Raw genomic sequence first — 14201 nt, forward strand, 5'->3', positions numbered from 1 at the left:
GTCAGGGGTTTAGAAGTCAGCCTGAATGCCTGATTTCCAAACAGCCTTGGGGGAAGATCAGGGTGAAAGTTCTGTAGGCTGCCCCAGCTCTCTGATTTACAACAGGGACCCTTCTTTGGCATTTATATGTCAGGATTTCTTTCACTGGTTTGCATGACAGTACAGAAAAGTAGTGAACGGATGGATTTTTCAGCCGGAACATCTGGCTTCAAATCTTGGCTCCACCACATACTACCTAGGTGATTTTAGGCAATGACTTAATCTCTCTGGGCCTTAGTTTTCTTTCCTAAAAACCAGAGATAATAATAACACCTTCTTCCTTCCAGTTGGGGTGAGGACTGTGTATGTTATATTTGTAAAGCACATAGGAGAGCGCCCGTAACCTCTATTAAATGTTAACTATCTTTAGTGATCTTCACCCTTTTTATAAGTAATGCAATTTTCGCTTGCCAAATGTTGTATGTGAACCCGCCCAATGCCCATAAACAGTGACAACAAGGTCAACTGTAATCTCTTTCTCTCTGTATAAAGATACTGTGAACACTTGGTGTTGGCGGGTGAGAGGTGTCCACGCTTAGGTTTCAAGAAGGTCCCAAAGTCCTTGAAATCACGTACAAAAATGAGTGTATTAGGTGTGAATGTCTATTTTTTTCTGGGAGGGGATCCATAGCTTTGAACAAAACCTCAAAGGGGGCTGTGACCCCCAAAGATCAAGAAGCACTGCTCAGGTGTCCCATTTTAAAAGTACGCCCACATTACATCTAAGCGTATGGAGATCAAGTCTGAACAATTTTCCTAGCCGAATGTCATTCCCAAATATGTCGTTTTTGTGTATCTTGATTGCCTAATTATCCTTACATTATATGCTAGTTTAAATGCCCTTTTCAGTAAAAATGTTTGCACAGCTCCACCACGTCAGAAATGTTATTAAGCTTCCACTCAGACATAGCTTCCATTTCAGATTTCCTTCAGTGTATTAGAAGAGATTCATATTCTCATGAATATGGACCTAAAAATGAATATTTTGTTTCTATGAATAATGGAAATACATCATCCTTCCGAAGGCCTCTTTCTACCTGGTTCCAAGGGCAATGATCCTGAAATATCTCCATGCCTAATTGCAGAGAATTCCAGAAAAACAATTCCAGAAGAGCCAGAGTCACACAGACCTTTAGGACAACTGCAAATAAATACTTCCAGAAACTCAAAGTAAGACTTGAGTTCTGTTCGAATGCAGAGAAGCAATTTTTCTTTGTCACTGCCTTCCTTTCCCTTCTTCCTCAGACATCATTAACTTTTGCTCCTTGGCAATATTATTTCCTTCTGCCAACGAATTTCAAGCGATTCTTATCCCAGTTACAGTATACGAGAATAACTGAAATAACTTTCGTGTAGCGCTAGCTGAGTTTAGCACAGTCTGAATCAGGACCCAGTTCTACTCGACCAACAACAAATCGATCCGCCAGCCGGAGCCTGCGCCGCGCCACCCACACTGTTACCTGGGAAGCGGTCAGGCCGGGCGAGGGGGCGGCCGACTGTGCGTGGTGGTGGTGGTACTGCGGCTGTTGCTGGAGCTGCTGCAGCGGCTGCTGCTGTGCTGTTTGGAGTTTGCCTTCAGACTGCGGCAATGGCTGTATCTGGAACTTGTCTGGTTGTTCTTGCTTTACTATCAGGTTCTTCCGTAGCTGTTCAACTACTCTTTTCTACCAAATGAAGACAAAAAGGAATAAAATCTATCAGAATATTGTTCTATCAGCTGTATAAAATATACAGCAATTATATGCCTCTGATATCTTTTTTGTTACTAGTTTAACCTGAAACTTGTTACATCTAAAATTTACAGATTTGACATAGGAGAAACTGATGGCATAAGAAAGGTTTTGTAAATAAAGGGAAACTGAGCCACGCAGACGAGAAGGAAAGCTACTAGGATGGCACGGTAGAGCTCGGATTTCTTGCTGTTATTAGAGCGGTGTGCTGGGCGGGAAGGGCGGCACAGCGCAGCGCTGAAGACGCGATTCTGAGAGCAACCGCCTCAATTCAAAGTTCAGGTCGAGTTACTTAACCTAACCGTGCCTTGATTCCCTGTTCTGCACAAGGAGGTGATTAACAACATCCTGAGGGTTCTTGCGAGAACCAAACAAGCTGCCAGACGTAAAAGTCCTCAGAACCACGCCTGGCCATTTTTCTTTCTGTATCTGATAACAGAGATACCAGCCATACCGATTTTTGTTAATCAAACAAACATCATGTATGTATCTCAGTTTCAAACATTAAGCAGACTTTTAAACAAAGAAAGTTTGATTTCAGAAATACGCAATATACACAGGAGACATTCTAAATTACTGAAACGCGTAACTCAAGAGCAGACCTTCTTTGCTAGGACTGGATCTGTGGAAACGCATACATTTGTTTAGGCAGAGTGGGGATTTAGTTACATGGGATGAAAATGTAAAACTAAGGTTTCTTGAATTTTCCATGTCTTGTTCAAATCCAAGAACAAGGTGAATTTGGATACCGTCACTACCATAATAAATTTCAACAGAACGTAAGCCCCACGAGGGCAAGGACTTATTTTGTTCACAACTATACTCTGTGCCTAGAACAACGCGGCGGAGTAAACGTCCTTGTCCTCTTCATGTGCTGTGTGAAGTGATGGGACCAAGGGCCAGCACATGCTCGAGAATATATACAGAATAACCAGTCGGCGGCAGACGTGGTTCTGATTCTCCTGCCCCGACGGCTGGGAGGAAGCGTGAGCAGCCTTCCTCTCAGACACCTTCAAGGCAGTTCCCCAGCTAACGTTTGTTACTTCTGATAACAACAGAGTGCTATTTTCTAATATAGATTTGGAATGGACAGAAAGAAGTGAATGAAGATCTGTAAATAAAGGGTCAAGCGAAACCCTAAGGGCCAGGTTGATTTTCAAATTCCAGCATTTGCTTCTAACCAGCTTCACTGCACACACCCACCAAAGGATCTACACCTGCAGGTTACCTGCTTAACACACCGGCACATAAAAATACTTACGAAATGGATTTTTAAGAGCTTTTAAGTCAATACAAAATACATTCTTGAGAGAATTTTTTATATTTTTATTGATTCTTTTTAGACAATGAAAATATCATATAAAGGCCAATGTGGGGGGCTCTGCTATCCTTTATGCTCTGCTATCCTTTATACTCTGCTAGCACTACCTCTCTGAACAGTTAAATATTAAAAAAAAAAAAGGATGCGGAGTCCAAAGTCTTTGAAGAAACCATCTGCAGAATAAAAATGCGAATTAATAAAAATATCAAATGCTTATAAAAACTAACTTTCAAGTCTTCAAAACCCTATTTCTCAAGTGCGAAAGGCAGAGTAATTGAACTAATATGTATAGTTTGGGAGAAGGGAAAGTAACAGGAGTGGTGCTACACAGCATTTTGAGTGTCACGTGCAGATGTTGCCTGGTGACTGCTGGAACATTTAGACCCTGAACAAATCATCATTTAGAGTCGCTTCCAGGCCCCCTCCCCAACATATTCATCAGCATTAATCAAGCATGTTAACAAACTAGCTGAAGGGCAGTGTCAGCAGCCCGAGAAAGGGACTCCAGGAGCCTTTACCAAAAAAACCCAGCTTTCGTCAAGGGGAGGTGAGCACCAGGAGGAAAGAAGACAACACAAATGCGACACCTGCCAAAAACTAAACTTTGAACAGAAACAGCACAGCAAACTAAGTAATTACTATCCCAGACACAAAAGGACAGGCTGTTTTTCTCCTCTACAGCCGTCCTTAGGAAACACAGTGTGCTCCCCTCCTTACTGCCTGACTGGCCAAACCAGAAACAGGAGACAAAGCCCGGAGCCCACTCCCAGTGTTCTGTACAACAGAAGGGAACGGTAGGGGAAAGAACAAGAAAAGGATGCGGCTCGAGTACTCTGCAGCCATATGGCTGGAGCAAGGTGAGGACCAATCAGAACCGGCATCAGGAAAGTGGGAGGCAGTGAGTCACACGCATTCACAACTGTTCCTCCCCAGGGCCTGAAACAAAGCGCGGAACCTGCGGGGGCGGGCAATCCAAATACTTGCAAACTTGTATTAGTCCTTCAGAGGAGGGAAAAAAATGGAAGAAAAAGGAAGAGAGAGAGAGCTGTGCAGACTGGATGCGGGTCAGATCACATGAGCCGGGGAAAGTTTTCTTCGAAAGAAGGCTCCGGTGTATTTCAGAGGGCTGCTGCGTTCACCACAAGAGTAAAAGGATACCAAGCGTGAAGTTGTGCACACCTGCGAAATCTTCTTAAAAGTCAAGGTTTAAGGGAAGCAGTGATGTCTCCTGTCGCTTAGACATCTAGCACTGCACTGTGAAAACCAACGGTCCCCAGTTAGGTGCGCTGGGCAGTGGAGGCGCTCCCGGGGTGTGCAGAGGCCCCACACACGTTTCTAAGGATTACGAGAGTTGTCCTGCGCACTGGCTGGCTTTTCTAACTCCCGCAATCTGGTCTTGTTCTAGTTCAGTCTCGCAGCTCCACCAAACGCAACAGTCAGATTAACTCCAGCAGGATGCCGATCTCGGTCAGTACCAATTCTGGGTGGCAGTGAGAGAATACAGCTGTAATATTTCATAAATCTCAGTTGCGTGGTGTCAAGCAAAGTTCTTAAGTATCCTCTCGTCTCCAGGGGAAGGGAGCCTCTACTTTTACTATTATGTGTCTTAAAGAAATCATGGGTTCTGCTGGTCATTAATGCAGGCTGTACTGGCATGAACAATTTGATACTTTCAATGTTATTCATATATAAAGGGACCTTTAAACATAGCTGATTATCTTGGAACATTATCCTGAAGCTTTGAGAAAAGGCTAAGTTTCACAAACTGGCCGCTCGCCATTCACTAATAAGTTAATGAGAATTAAAAGAGGGGAAAAAATGAAATAAATGAAAAAGGAAAAGTAGGAAAGAACGAAGGCAGAAGGCACAGAGAAATAGTTAATAACTTATCATCTTCTCTCCTTAATATATTTTCCATACACAATAGGCCAATGCGCCAGGCGTCCAGGATGGCTAGTCCCGCCCCCTTCAATCCATCTGTCACAAGCTGCTCCTTAAACCCAGCATGTCACTCCCAGCCTCAGATTCCCCTGACATTCGCGTCACCAGGTTTCATCAGGGCTTGTTCAGGCAGAAGAGTTCACAGAGCCTCTGACACTTCAAGACACAGATTTGGAGACAGGTAGTCACTGTGATCAACATTGTGACATTCAGCGATACTATCAATGTGTTCACACCACAGCGAGACGGATCCCAAAGAAAAACGCAGGAATTTATAGGTCCAATTGAACAGAAAATCGGGTTCATTTTTCTGCTATCTAAGTCAAGCCTTTCAAGTTCCAAAGCCTCGGTCAATACAGAAAGGGGCGTGGAGAGACGTAAGGACAGCCCCCACCCCTCCAATCAAGCCACCAGTTTATTTCCACCAAATTCTCACAGAAATTTTGGAAAGCTTCTCTCAAAAGGAACTCCACGCACAAGGCCACCCCCTCCACAAACGGATCTCGGTGCCTTCAAGTCTCTCCTTTTCCAGTCAGTCACTCAACTTGTCTGTGTTCTATTCGTCATTATCTGTTTTATGTCAATTACACAAGGGCAACATCCACTCAGATATTTTCTTACATAGTATTGCCTTGAAAAATTATCCTTTTTTCCTCCAAAAACCAACCATACAATTTGAAAATACAAACTTCACCCTTCATACCAGAGGCTGAGAGAGATTCTCAACTTTCCACAAATCCAGGAAATCAAGAACAAATCTTACCCATCTTCATACTTAAAACGCAGTGAGAAATCTTTCCAGGTCTGAGACTCACCAATTGCTCAGATGAAACACCACGGATACTAAATTTTTGTGTGCAGAAAAATTAACGTGGAGAAATTCACGTTTGTTGATGAAGTTAGAATCTACTTAAAAAGGAGGGAAAAACCCCTCTCTACTGTCCAGCTGAAATCCAACCCCTGCATGTGTAAGCAACACTACTATTCATCGACACTGAAGACAGCGGAAGGGGATCTGATGACAGTCTTCAGAATCTGCCACATAACGATCCTCTAAAGAACAGGGTACATGTTGCCGGCATAACATTAATGACCAAACTACAATCCAGAGTAAAAGGTATGTGTTGTTTAAAGGAAAAAGAAAATTAAGCGAAGATTCCACCATTTTATGAACAAAAACACAGGGGAAATGAGCAATAAACTCAAAATAAGCCCCTTCTCAATGCAATAAGTGAAATTCAATGGGTGAATATGCACTCAAGTTACGAGGCAGAATGCTCCAGGGGAGACACACAGGACAGAATTCTGACAGAGGAGGAGGCGGAGGAGGAATATTGGTGGCAACAGCTATAAAAATATACTTAGCTAAAAATAATTACGTTTATTTGTTTTGTAAGGCACTAGAAGGTTTTCCTCAAACTCTCCCACATTCAGTTTCGGGGTCAAAATTAGACAAGCAGCTTCTAACCTTTTAAAACCTTTTTAAAAGGGATCCACCCTTTAAAAATACCACCTGTCTGACAGCAGTATCTACAGCCTCATCTTATACAGTGAAGCGTATGTTGTCTACTAAAGAGGACTTGTTTGTTCTCAGAGTTGGGAACATAGATTATTATTTTATAGTTCTGCAAGGTGTCCTGGAATCTGTGCAGTACAATATAAATGAATAAAGGAACAGCGGCAGTTGCAGTTATTAAAGTTTTCTTCTGATAAAATTCTCTGCATGGATGCTTAACAGATGGTGGAGAATGCATATGTCATGGTACTGATTAGACCCTGGCTTACTTTTTCAACTAAAAAAATATTCTTTGGGATTTACTCTTCCTTCAAAACACACAGACACACACACACGCTGATATTTACATCAATAGGTTTTACATCCCACCTCCACAGGAGACTGGACCTTTCATTCCTATCAATGGGATTCATAGTTCATCTCCACAGGGGATCAGACCCTTTATTTGCAGCCTGATTGAAATGCAGTTTACGTATTTCTTATTTAGCTCCGTCAATGCTCTAACAGGTAAACTCGACCCTACCTTCCTCCAGCTCCTTATGCATGGCTATAAAAGACTGCTAAGACTGCGCTATAGTCAAACTTTGCCTAAACCTAGGGACCCTTCTAAGAACCTGGGGACTGCCTTTAATTTGCATCAAACAGGAGTGTAGCTGTTGTACTCAAGAGAGATGTGGTCCCCTGCAGAACAACGGTTCTCCAATATGTAAAATGCCCAGATGCTAGAGCAATATAGTATAACTACAGAGACAGACGAAGACAGAGAAGTGCGTGCTGGGAACGGTGGTTGTAATTATTTCTCTATAATAAAAGACGAAAGCAGGCAAAACCAGAACCCAGCTGGCTGCCATTTAAGTTCTGTACGTTTCTTTGAAGCACTAAGCTATACCGTCCTGCTTGCTGCAGAAAAACGTTGAGAATCCAATGCAGTAATGGTGGAGAGCGCTCAGAAACTACTGAGGGCACAGCGAAAATAGGGATGATAACCAGTGAATAACACAATTCGTCTATATGAATTTTTAACTCAGTGCAACAGCTAATTAAATGTGAGTTTTACTTCCAATGTCAATTATATTTCAATCACTTGATTTTTAACACCTAGCCAAACATTTTTATGTTAAACTACGTTTTGTTTTCTCTTAAAAAAAGAGAGTCACCAAAAGAAGTACAGGATTAAGAAAGAGAATTGCTACCTGTTGTCTTTTTATCTCAGAAATCAAACACATGAGAGAATATTTCCTTGTGTAGAAATCTAGGTACGGCCCCGATTTCCTATACCTCCATGGTGGTTCAGGGCCATTTTCTGAACGCATAAAATAGATGTGCAATTTAAATGTAACCTGACCAGCAAAGACCCTAGATACAGCAATGAGGACAGCAGAAAAAAACATAACCATTTATAATCTGCACAATTTAGCTACTTGCTAATATACAAAAGTGCCTGAATTGCTGTGTTTGTACTATAATGAGATACGATGCAGAGGCTCTGAATTGGTAAATGAAGCTCCAGTTCAGCACAATGCATGCCCCTCTATAAGTATCTGCTACCGACCTGCACACACCACCAGTTTGTCGTTCATCATTCCACAGCTCCACCCACAACTTAAACGGCAGCACTGCCCTGTTAATGTCAGGCTGTCCCATACACAACAGGAATTCTCTCCCTGCTCTGCCCTGAAGCTGCGGTGGCTTTCCTCACTGAAGAATTATGATTGGAGATGGCTGCACAGGAGCTGTCCCTGACAAGCTGGATATGAAAATACAATTTAAGCACAATAATGATCCTAAAATGGGGAACAAAACCAAAAACCTCCATCATTTTACGGAATACTGCGCAAATAAAACAGGTTGTTTGCCTACTCGCAGCCCTGGGTACAATCTGAGCTCATGTAGGAAGCCCTCTTTTCACAGAAATGCTAGACAGAATCAGGAAGAGGTAAATATAACAGAACACTTAACCAAATTCTATGCAGAATACATGTACTAAGACATGGATCAATCCTTTCCAAAGGCAAGGATATCTTTGAACAATCCTCACTTCTGTAGTTTTTTCTTAAAACAGAGAAAAAGACAGACAATAGTATTAGAATTGATATATCGAGTCAGACAGGATACATCAGGTAGAAAATATTCTATGATAAAACGTAATATTCTCCTTACATTAAAACAAAAGTAAGTCTTATAAATCACTGAACACTGACGTTTTGAATTGGGAAGTATTCTAACAAAAGTACACCGTGAACAACACTCTTGATGCTTAAAAACATAATTTTTATCATCGACCGTAATAGCATAAACACATAGATTTAAAAAGATTCCAAAGCTACTGAATGAGTATTTCTTAATTTCACAAAGTATCCACGATTTCAGTAGTTTAATTTATCACCAAGGATTTGTTACAATGACTTCAGGAAAAAAATGAACAGTGTTACAAATTTCCTTTCTGACAAGACCCCACATAAAACAACAGAGAGGAAGCAATTCCATCAGCTACGTAGGCTGCCAAGATGAGGGATGGTTCACTGCAAGGGATTGGATCTGCCAAGACACGTGACAAAGGATGATGTGCACGGCTCCGCATGTAGACTGAGTTTTCTGCATCAGAGATGGAAGAAGAAATCCGAACTCATCTTTCAGAATTTCAAAGCAGGGTTGCTTTTTTGTTTTAAATTGTCAATACTAGAAATTTTATTCAAGAGAGAGGTTCACCAATATAGAAGAAAGCATGAATAATTTCTTAATGAATAAAAAGTGTTTGGTTACAAATTAAAGTATTTATTAAATCTTCAGTGTGAAGAAAAACATTTTTCACAGGCTATGAAAATCACTAACTCCAATCCACAAATCTCCATATGAATATTTAAAGTCTTTACACACACACATGCACAAACACTCCAAGTTTTACAAAAGATGGAATGGCCTCAGTAAAAGTGATTTGCTATTTTTATCTTCCTTTAGCATACTTCTTAGTACTGGAGGTGGAGCTCATTCCTTTACTATACTCTTCTCCAGCTTCCACATCCGACAAAATGACTGAGGTGCAGGGTCAGAGAGAAAAGCGCACTGTACTAAACATACGATTAGTTTCTCGATTTTCTTAAAAAAGTCTTTATTTTTTAGAGTATTTTTAAGTTCGCAGTAAAATTGAGTGGAAAGGACAGAGAATTCCCACCCCCCCTGCACCCCACGTACAGCGTTCCTCACTATCCACATCCGCATCAGAATGTACATTTGTTAAAACTGACAAACCTATACTGACAGATCATTATCACCCCAAATCCAAAGTTACACTAGGATTCACTCTTGAGGCTGCACATGCTATGGGTTTTGACAAATGTATAATGACACGTATCCACCACTGTAGTAGCATACGGAATAGGTGACGGCCCTGAAAGTCCTCTGTGCTCTGTCTATTCATCCTCACTCCCCCCAACCCACGGCAACCACTGGTCACTTTATTGTCGCCATAATTTTGCCTTTTCCAGAATGTCCAATAGTTGGAAACATACAGTAGGTGGACTTTTCAGATTGGCTTCCTTCGCTGAGTAACATGCATTTTAAGGTTCTTCCATGCCTTTTCACGGCTAGATAGCTCACTGTTTTTAGCACTGAGTTATATTCCACTGTCTGAATATACCAGAGTGGTCTCTCAATTTTCAGACAGTCGAATGCGGCAGCTGGTGAGTTCTGTGATGGCCACAATAAAAACCAGGGCAATAACATCAGACAGATATCACCTGCCAGATGGGACAGTGAGGCTCTGAGCATCCAAGGGACTTGACCCAAGGTCTCGATCAGCGGTAGGGACAGACTTCACAGTTCTAGTTCCTCACATCTGACTTTTTATCCCCTCGCACCCTCCACGCGCCATTATTTATTTATTTTAAAGATTGGCACCTGAGCTAACCACTGTTGCCCATCTTTTTTTATTATTCTCCCCAAAGCCCCCCAGTACATAGTTGTAGATTCTAGTTGTAAGTGCCTCTGGTTGAGCTATGTGGGACGCCACCTCAGCATGGCCTGATGAGCAGTGCCATGTTCACGCCCAGGATTTGCACTGGTGAAACCCTGGGCGGCCGAAGCAGAGTGCGCGAACTTAACTACTCGGCCACGGAGCCAGCCCCACCCCCCATTATTTTACTTGCTGATAAGGACTTGGAGCCTTCACATTTATATGCTACATAATATAGCAAACCTAGTAAAAACTCTTAATTTTATATATATATCTCCTCCCTCCATTCTGCTTTTAGGAAAAATAAGTAGAAAGGCAGTATTGTGCAGCAGAAACAATCCCAAGGGTCAAGAAATCTGTATTCTAGTGCTATATATGTCACTAAGCTAGGCTTGTGACTTCGGACAAATTATTTACCTGATCTTGGTCTCAGCTTCTCCACTTAGTCTCCAACATTCTCTTCTGCTTAAAATTCTATGAATCGCTGAATGGCAAGAATACAATCTCTTGATCTATACTTTCTACTTCTGTAAGCACTATACCCAGAAAACTAATAATAATGATGATCCTGACACCTACAAAGAAACTCGATCATTAAAAAATAGTTTCATTCAGGTATTGAAAATTCACATAAACGTGTCAGGCAGGTAACGCACGTGGATGAGGCAAGCCAGCCATGAGATGACAGGGAGTGATGCAGACTAAGGTCGACTGGAGGGAGCGCCCTGTGTGCAGGCACTAATGTAAGAACTGCTTTAACATCAGGAGTCGAAGTATCTTTGCTGGTTATATTCAGCCCATGGGCTACCGGTTTTCAACCCCTACACAGTACCTACACTCACTGAACTGTGGTTACCAGGAGAGGAACCACCCACTACTTACAACATTTCTCAACAATAGCAGATGAGTCAAAAGAGATTTCAGATAACCAGAAAATTCAAATGGCTTTCTGGTTAATCAAAATCTTAGCATGGTGAAGGGGCTGGGTATGACCTTAGCGGGAAGAAGTGCACACATAAAAAGCAAGTCAGCAACAGGTACTGAGAAGAACACGGTGAGAGAAAACATTTCAATATAGAAGAGAGACAATTATACACAAAATATAAAAGAATGAAAAATTTAGTAATAACATGCTCCAGGACTGTGCCGACTTTATGAAAATAGCTTCAAGTCCCTGAGAGGGAATTAACCCCCTGCTCGTCACGTGCCACCGACGGAAGGATGAACTGGGGTCAGTTTCTCTAGCTCTGCACCACGGCTGCCTCCAGGGAGGAAGAGAGCCGCCATTCAAACAGCCGCACTGTCGAGGCCAGAAAAATGAAAGGCACCTTGTTGACGCTGTCCAGGGAATTGCAGTGAGCAAACCGGAATCATCAGACTCTTGGAATCCGACCAGGACACTAGAAACATCTGCACTTAACTGGTTCTCGTTCCTGAGTACTCGGATTTTTCAAAATCACTGAATTTATATGATTAAGGAAAAAGGAATTCATGCTATAAACATATGGATTATTTGATTTTCACACTCTCTTATCAAATGAGATTCTCACAACTGTGTGGGGTGGATTAAGGCAACTGTCATGGATTCAGATAGGCAAACTGAGGCATGTGGTGACTGATGACCAACCAAAAGTTACCTAACGGTGAAACAGACACTAGAATATGGAGGCCCATCCTCTGCAAATCCGGTTTGAATGAAGCTCTGTTCACGGAACAAAGAGCTGGAGCTCATTTGTCTGAGCCAACACTTCTGGGGCTGACGGGAGGCTGGGTGATGGCCAAGCGGACTGACTGAACGTAGAGTACACTGGAGTGGGGAGCCGGCCAAGGGGAGAGATGTCCCTCACTGGACATCAGTCTCTAGACAGAGCAAAGTGCCAGGAAACAAAGACAGGCTGTTGGGAGCCAAGGAACAAGAGTAACTTGTGCAACAAATTGAAGGGGCCAACCCGGAGAGGAGGCAGGGGATGCCGTCGAGATGGGAAACGCGAGGAGAGGAGGCAGAGGATGCCGTCGAGATGGGAAACTCGAGGAGAGGAGGCAGGGGATGCCGTCGAGATGGGAAACGCGAGGAGAGGAGGCAGGGGATGCCGTCGAGATGGGAAACGCGAGGAGAGGAGGCAGGGGATGCCGTCGAGATGGGAAACGCGAGGAGAGGAGGCAGGGGATGCCGTCGAGATGGGAAACGCGAGGAGAGGAGGCAGGGGATGCCGTCGAGATGGGAAACTCGAGGAGAGGAGGCAGGGGATGCCGTCGAGATGGGAAACGCGAGGAGAGGAGGCAGAGGATGCCGTCGAGATGGGAAACTCGAGGAGAGGAGGCAGGGGATGCCGTCAAGATGGGAAACGCGAGGAGAGGAGGCAGAGGATGCCGTCGAGATGGGAAACTCGAGGAGAGGAGGCAGAGGATGCCGTCGAGATGGGAAACGCGAGGAGAGGAGGCAGAGGATGCCGTCGAGATGGGAAACTCGAGGAGAGGAGGCAGAGGATGCCGTCGAGATGGGAAACGCGAGGAGAGGAGGCAGAGGATGCCGTCGAGATGGGAAACGCGAGGAGAGGAGGCAGAGGATGCAGAGGATGCCGTCGAGATGGGAAACTCGAGGAGAGGAGGCAGAGGATGCCGTCGAGATGGGAAACTCGAGGAGAGGAGGCAGAGGATGCCGTCGAGATGGGAAACGGACACCCAGGGATGAGGCCCGGACAGCTCGAGAGATGAGGCTGGAGGAAATTACACTGATGGCGCCCATCCTGAGGCAAATTTCCTATCAACTGCTCTGAGCACTTGGAAGGGTTGGGAATGTTCCTAAAGGGCCTGGGCAGTGCTGGAAAACTTGCTCCAAAATGCCAGAGGGACTGTCATCAAAGATATTCTCTATGGCAGCTGAGCAGGGATTCATGCTGGAGCAAATCCAACAAGAACGCTACGTCTCCTCGTCTAAGGAGTATGATGGACAATTTTAAGATTCTGTTGCTAACCTTCCACCACCAGCCAAAAACTTCAATTCTGGAACAATGACTTCAATTTAATAAATGGAATGGATGCTGCCAACATTTAGCCTGGTAAAATGTCGGGTTCCAGTGGGTTTTTAAAGGAGTAAATCACAGCAAACTTTACATACCAGCCACTAGTATAAAGCTGGGTTTAAAATTTTTATTCACTAACAGATTTTCCTTACTGCCATAAAAACGATACAGCTATTTTTCTTTTAAAATAGCGCACAGATGATCAAAACCCATAGGCAAAGGAGTTGGGGAGATAACATTATAAACCACACGGAGAGGTTTGAAAATCAGCCTCCCCACTTTCAGAGCTGCTTCTAGGAATCCTGGCTGCTCCTCCCCCACCCATCACACAAGACCAGGGCTCAGTCAATACGACTGCTGTGCAAGTGACACAGCCATCACTTCTGCTTAGTCTCCACGGGCCCAATGTATGTGAGGCTGAGTTTACTTATCTCAGTAGGCAGCACAGTCTCGCAGAGAGGGGTTATGTTTCAGATGTGGGAAGAACAAGATGTCAGGGGGTTTGCTGCCGTGGCCTCATCCTGCAACACCTTATTCAAATCTGTGCTGAGCTGGCAAAAGCGCTAAGTCCACCCAGCTCTGCAAGCCAGCTCCACTTACCCTTCAGATGCGCCAGCAGCAGGACGACTTTGCAACATTCACTGGCAATGTGACACACCAGTGACACAGATTGGTGTAG

The 14201-nt window shown here is 43.6% G+C and overlaps 1 protein-coding gene across 28 annotated transcripts in view; it reads right to left on the reverse strand.

The window, feature by feature from the left end:
* Nucleotides 1-14201, reverse strand: part of PHF21A (PHD finger protein 21A) — a 173007-nt gene that overhangs the window by 42242 nt on the left and 116564 nt on the right. For all 28 annotated transcript variants that reach the window (XM_044750240.2, XM_044750244.2, XM_044750231.2 and 25 more), the window contains one exon: nt 1500-1703. In XM_044750240.2, coding sequence (XP_044606175.1) covers nt 1500-1703 — 204 coding nt within the window. The remainder of the gene's footprint in view (nt 1-1499; nt 1704-14201) is intronic.

Source organism: Equus asinus, chromosome 17 (assembly GCF_041296235.1).
Source record: "Equus asinus isolate D_3611 breed Donkey chromosome 17, EquAss-T2T_v2, whole genome shotgun sequence".
Taxonomy (NCBI): Eukaryota; Metazoa; Chordata; class Mammalia; order Perissodactyla; family Equidae; genus Equus; species Equus asinus.